This window comes from Dasypus novemcinctus, chromosome 16 (genome assembly GCF_030445035.2).
Source record: "Dasypus novemcinctus isolate mDasNov1 chromosome 16, mDasNov1.1.hap2, whole genome shotgun sequence".
NCBI lineage: Eukaryota > Metazoa > Chordata > Mammalia > Cingulata > Dasypodidae > Dasypus > Dasypus novemcinctus.
Window position 1 is genome coordinate 34,388,000 of NC_080688.1, and position 6,000 is coordinate 34,393,999.

At 58.9% G+C, this 6,000-nt stretch overlaps 1 protein-coding gene across 1 annotated transcript in view; it reads left to right on the forward strand.

Moving 5' to 3' along the window:
- Positions 1–4,830, forward strand: part of LOC101446900 (SH2B adapter protein 1-like) — an 80,305-nt gene extending 75,475 nt beyond the window's left edge. Inside the window, exons 2-5 of the mRNA XM_071208393.1 lie at positions 2,126–2,220; positions 2,296–2,457; positions 2,737–4,474; positions 4,637–4,830. Coding sequence (XP_071064494.1) covers positions 2,126–2,220; positions 2,296–2,457; positions 2,737–4,474; positions 4,637–4,830 — 2,189 coding nt within the window. The remainder of the gene's footprint in view (positions 1–2,125; positions 2,221–2,295; positions 2,458–2,736; positions 4,475–4,636) is intronic.
- Positions 4,831–6,000: the final 1,170 nt, after the last annotated feature.

Consider the following 6,000-nt stretch of genomic DNA (forward strand, 5'->3'; position numbering starts at 1 on the left):
TTTATGATCAGTCTTTCAAGAGGTTTTCCTAATGGTTAGATTTTTTTCTAAGTATACTTTTTTGCTTTAAATGTTCTTTTCAGTTGTGTCTTTGTTTTCCATTTTCTAGATTTCTGCCCTTATTTTTTACACTTTTCTTCTACTTTACTGTGTTTGACATCTTACAATGGGCAATTAGCATTGATCTTCAGTATTTATTCATTTCAAACATGAATATTTAAGACTAGAAGCTCCTCTTATGCGGCCACCCCTCGGGCTGAAGTGTGGTTTGCTGGCCTGGCAGGGGAGCAGCCGCGGTAGGCCTAATTCCGCTGCCCCCATAATAGGGTGGCTGGTCGGACTCACCGCCACCCCTGAAGGGAGCTCGGCATGGGCGCAGAGTGCCCTCGGGTCTCCCCTTCTTGGCAGCCATGCTTCCGCGGCCGCCCCTCCTCCTGGATAGCGCCACACAATGCCTTCTTTCTCCCTGCGCAGGCGCAGGGCGGAAAAATCCAGTCTGCCCTTTTCCCTCCCCCCGACAGCAGCAACAGCCAGGCGTGGGTGGAAAAATCCAGTCTGCCCTTTTCCCTCCCCCCGACAGCAGCAACAGCCAGGCGTGGGTGGGAAACTCCAGTCTGCCCTATACCCCAGCAACAGCAGCCACCAATCACTAAACCCTGCCACTTCCCCCAGCAACAGCAACAGCCAATCCCTAATCACCACTCCTCCCCCGTCCAGTACCGCCCACTGACCTTTCTCCGGCAACCAATCAGAACAGGGCGTGGCTTCAACCAATCAGCCTTCCCCAGCCCCTATAAAACTGTTGCCTTTCCCTCAATAAAGTTGGACTTGCGTGCTTACCTTGTCTCCGCGGTAGTTCTTCTGCCGCGCACCCTCCAGTCCTGAGAGCCCCCGACAAGGGCCTGGCCTCCCTTGTCCCCAGTTCGTCGCCTGCTTCTCCGGGCGACCCCTTCATCGCCAGCTTCACCGGGCGACCCCGTCAGCCGAACTGCGCAACCCCTGTGAGACCGACCCCTCGTCTGCTGCCGGACCGACCCCTCGTCCCAAGTGGGACCGACCCCTCGTCCCAAGCGGGACCAACCCCTCGTCCAAAGCTGGACCGACCCCTCGTCCGCAGCCAGACCCCACCTCTACCGACCGAGCAAGCTGTCGCAGCTGGCGCCCAACGTGGGGCAAGGTAACTCCACCACAGCCTCACTCCATAACCTGGCGGCCCCCCCCCCTCCTCTTTTCACCGTGGGGCTTCTCTCGTGCAACATTGCTGCTACCTGAGCCTTGGCTACCTCATACGATCCACGGCGGTCTGGGAGAATCGCTGGATGGCTTTCTCCTTCCATGTCGGGGGCTTATACTGACCCGCTATGATTAAGAGGAGCCTTGGATTTCTCAGGAGCGCGTGCTTGCACGTCTGAAGTAACCCTACCACAGCCCTACGCCCTCCTCTCTTCTCACCCCTATCTTTTCGCTCTGCATTGCTGCTCCTGAACCTTGGCGACCTCATACGATCCACGGCGGTCTGGGAGAATCGCTGGATGGCTTTCTCCTTCCATGTCGGGGGCTTATACCGACCCGCTATGATTAAGAGGCGCCAATAAAACTCTCAGGAGCGCGTGCCTGAGCACCTCCACCCCTGCCTTCACCTCTGCCTCCTCCCCTCCGTGCTTGCTCCCCTTTGCCTTGCTCGACTGCTCGTCGTTCCGCCCTCCCCTTGTCGGGGCCTTCCTTTGGCCCGCGACCACCGTCGGAGTCCCATCGGCTCCGACCCCTCATCTCACCGCGCACCTCGGCTCCCTTCGCCGCACTCTCAAGGTAAGGGCCCCTTTTCTTATCGGCTCCAAAAGGCCATTAGCAATGGGTAACATCCTTTCTGCTAAGCAAGCCCCGCAAGTTCGGGCCCTCGCCGGTCTCCTAGACACTCACCGGTGTAAGATCTCTTTGAAACAGCTCCAAGTATATTGGGACCTTCTTCTCCCCTTTAATCCGTGGCTTACCACGTGTTAGCTCTGGGACCCGGATACCTACACTCACCTTATAGATAGGGTCACTTCTGCTGTGGAGCAGGAAGGTAAAAGATTCCCTCCTGGCTTATTACTGGCGCTTTTTACCATCCGCTCCTGCCTTCAAGGCGCCCCTACCATCGACTCCTTCTGGCCGCGCCACCGCCGCCGCCGTGATTGTCAGGACGGCGACTTTAACCGGGATCCTGATCGGGATCCTGATGCCGGCTCCGACTCCGACTCTGAGTCGCTTGTCGAGCGCCTTAATAACGCGCTTGAAAATTGTCCCCCTAAACAGTGTAATCTTGCAGTGCCGAGCACCGGTGAAGATGGCGAACTTCCGCCTTCTTCCTCGCTCGAAAAGGGGAAGCACTCCCAAGATGGCGGGCTTCCGCCTTCTTCGCCATCCAAAAAGGGGAGGCACTCTCAAGATGGCGGACTTCCACCTTCTTCCTCGCTTGTAAAGGGGAGGTCCCTTTGCCCCTCCCTCCCCCCGATGACTTCCTGCCTGGGTGGGCCGGAAGCTCCCTCCCCGCCATTTTGTAGCACCGCTGGGGACGGCCCGCAGCCATTTTGTAACACCGCATGGGCAATGGCTCCTCTCGCGCCCTCCGCGCCAGCGGCCCCCACCCCCGGCTCTGCCTCTCCCTGGCAGCCCCCTCCATCCGATCCGTGGCAAGCTGCGGCACACGCGGCCCCCTCTAGCCTATTTTTGGACCCGTATTCCTCCCTTGCCAAGCGCAAGTTCTGTGAGTCCCATGCCCAGGCTGCTGCCCTGGACTTTGCCCGCCGTTTCCGCCTCTACCTGGCCTCCCACCCCCAATATGCGGGGCCAGGGGCTGAGGCTGCCTTCTCCCGCCATTTTGCTGAGCTCTTCCTGCAGCACTTTGAAGCTGAGGTGGCCCGGGCCTCTGGCTCCCTCTCACCACCCGTCTTGGCTCCCCTGAGTCCTGGAGCAGAGATCCCACCACATGACCTGTCCCTTGAGAGCTGCAGGGTGGGTGGGCCCCTGGCTGTGCTGGGCCCTTCTCGGCCATCTGAGGACCTGGCCAGCCCCCTCCCTTCCTCCGTCTCTCCCTTTTCTACTACCTCCTCGAAGCCGAAGCTAAAGAAACGCTTCTCCCTTCACTCAGTGGGTCGCTCCGTCTGCAGTTCAGTCCGTGGAATCCTGCAGTGGTGGGGGACCGTTGACCCACCCTCTCCAGCTGGGCCCCTGGAGACCTCCTCAGGCCCCCCAGTCTTAGGAGGAAACAGCAACTCCAACTCCTCTGGTGGGGCTAGGACCATTGGTAGGGGACTGGTTGGTGACGAGACATCCCCTGGGGAAAGATGGACTCACCGTTTTGAGAGGCTGAGACTGAGTCGGAGAGGGAGGGCCTTGAAAGATGGAACAGGGATGGTGCAGAGGGAAGAGCTGCTGAGTTTCATGGGGGCTGAAGAGGCAGCCCCTGACCCAGCTGGAGTGAGCCGGAGAGGAGGGGCAACCGGGCCTACCTCAGGGGGAGGAGGGCAACCTCAGTGGCAGAAGTGCCGCTTACTGCTTCGGAGTGAAGGAAGAGGAGGAGGAAGAGGAAGTCGCCTGGAGTTCTTTGTACCACCCAAGGCTTCTCGGCCCCGACTCAGCATTCCCTGCTCCACTATAACAGACGTCCGAACGACCACAGCCCTGGAGATGCCTGACGGGGAGAACACATTCGTGGTTAAGGTGGAAGGCCCCTCAGAGTATATCCTGGAGACAGCCGATGAGCTACATGTGAAGGCCTGGGTGTCTAATATCCAAAAATGCCTGTCTGCCTCCATTGCTGCCTCCCATTTTGACTCAATGGAACTGCTTCCCCCAGAATTACCCCCTCGCATCCCTATTAAAGAGGGACCTCCAGCAGAGACAGTTCATCCCCTCTCAGCTCCCTACCCTCCCCTGGACACTCCAGAAATGGCCACAGGGTCATTTCTTTTCCAGGGAGAGTCAGAAAGAGGTGAGGGGGACCAGCCCCTCTCAGGATATCCTTGGTTCCATAGGATGCTCTCTCGACTCAAGGCTGCCCAGTTAGTGCTGGCAGGAGGTACTGGCTCCCACGGCGTTTTCCTGGTACGTCAGAGTGAGACGAGGCAGGGCAAATATGTCCTCACTTTCAACTTCCAGGGCAAGGCCAAGCACCTGCGTTTGTCACTGAATGAGGAGGGCCAGTGCCGAGTCCAGCACCTGTGGTTCCAGTCCATTTTCGATATGCTCAAGCATTTCCGGGTGCACCCCATCCCTCTGGAGTCTGGAGGCTCCAGTGATGTTGTCCTTGTCAACTATGTCGTGTCCTCCCAGTGGCAGCAGGGTGAGCAGAGCAGGTCTGCAGGGGAGGAGGTGCCCGTACACCCTGGAAGTGAGGCCGAGAGCAGGCCGAGAGCCCTGCAGAGGTGTGCGAGGGAGATGTGTCAAACCCGCCACCTCTGCAGCGGATGTCCTGCAGGGAACGGCGCCAAATGTGAGTGATCCAGCACCAACTGAGCCAGCTCACCCTCCACCCCGAGAGACAACCATCCAACCCTGAAGTCCGTTCGCTGCTCACACTCTACGGTCAGTGCAGACGCCGCAACCCTCACCATGCTGCCGAGGCAATTAACATAGTCTCTCTCCTTCTCCTTAGGCTCTCCCTCACCACCTCTGGCCAAGCCAACCCCTCTCACCAGCCCTTCAATTGGACAACCCCCCCCCACTTCATCTTCTCGGCCTCCTCCTACCCGACCTCTTCCTGCTCACTCTTCCCGCAGGTGCCCCAAGTCCTCTGTAACCGCGGCCCCCCATGCCACCATCGCTCTCGGGAAGCTCCAGCCCCGCTAAACGGCCCGCAACCCACTTTCCCCGGCCCGCGGCCTGCCTTTTAGCATCCAATAACGCTTCTGCTCTTGCCTCCCCATACTTCTGCGGAGCTTCCTCCTGTCTCGACCTCACTCCTCTTCTCAGCCATCCAAAGCGTCCTTTCTCATCCCCCGCCCCCCTCCTTTTTTTGCTTGAACCCCCATTGCGTTGCAGATTGGGCCGCCCCATGTCGGCCCGCCCCATTAACATTGGCCTCTCTCGTGCCCGTGGAGACTTTGGCCTTCTTGCTGTCCTCGCCTACGTCTCCACCACTCCCGACACTGCCGCCACCACCGCCGCTGGTGCCCTGATGCGACTTGTCCTCACAACTGTGATCCTCCAGACCATCACACAGTCTGCCTCTGCCGTTCTTCGCCGCCAAGGAGAGATCAACTACCTGTAGCGCGCTGTCACTCTGGACTTTTAACAGCAGATGGACCTTATAGCCACTGAGATCAACGAGAATTGGACATTGGCCACCCTTGCTTGCAACGGCAAGATACCGCCCCCCAAATTGTACATTTATATCCCCGTCATACTCACCTCCCTCTTCAGCCCCACTTCCCTCATTGCTTACTGCCTCTTGGGCCTCGGCTACTTGTTGCTGCTGCCATCCTGGCCCTTATTTGAAAAGAAGGGGGAAATGCAGCCACCCCTCGGGCTGAAGTGTGGTTTGCTGGCCTGGCAGGGGAGCAGCCGCGGTAGGCCTAATTCCGCTGCCCCCATAATAGGGTGGCTGGTCGGACTCACCGCCACCCCTGAAGGGAGCTCGGCATGGGTGCAGAGTGCCCTTGGGTCTCCCCTTCTCGACAGCCATGCTTCCGCGGCCGCCCCTCCTCCTGGATAGCGCCACATGATGCCTTCTTTCTCCCTGCGCAGGCACAGGGCGGAAAAATCCAGTCTGCCCTTTTCCCTCCCCCCGACAGCAGCAACAGCCAGGCGTGGGTGGAAAAATCCAGTATGCCCTTTTCCCTCCCCCCAACAGCAGCAACAGCCAGGCGTGGGCGGGAAACTCCAGTCTGCCCTCTACCCCAGCAACAGCAGCCACCAATCACTAAACCCTGCCACTTCCCCCAGCAACAGCAACAGCCAATCCCTAATCACCACTCCTCCCCCGTCCAGTACCGCCCACTGACCTTTCTCCAGCAACCA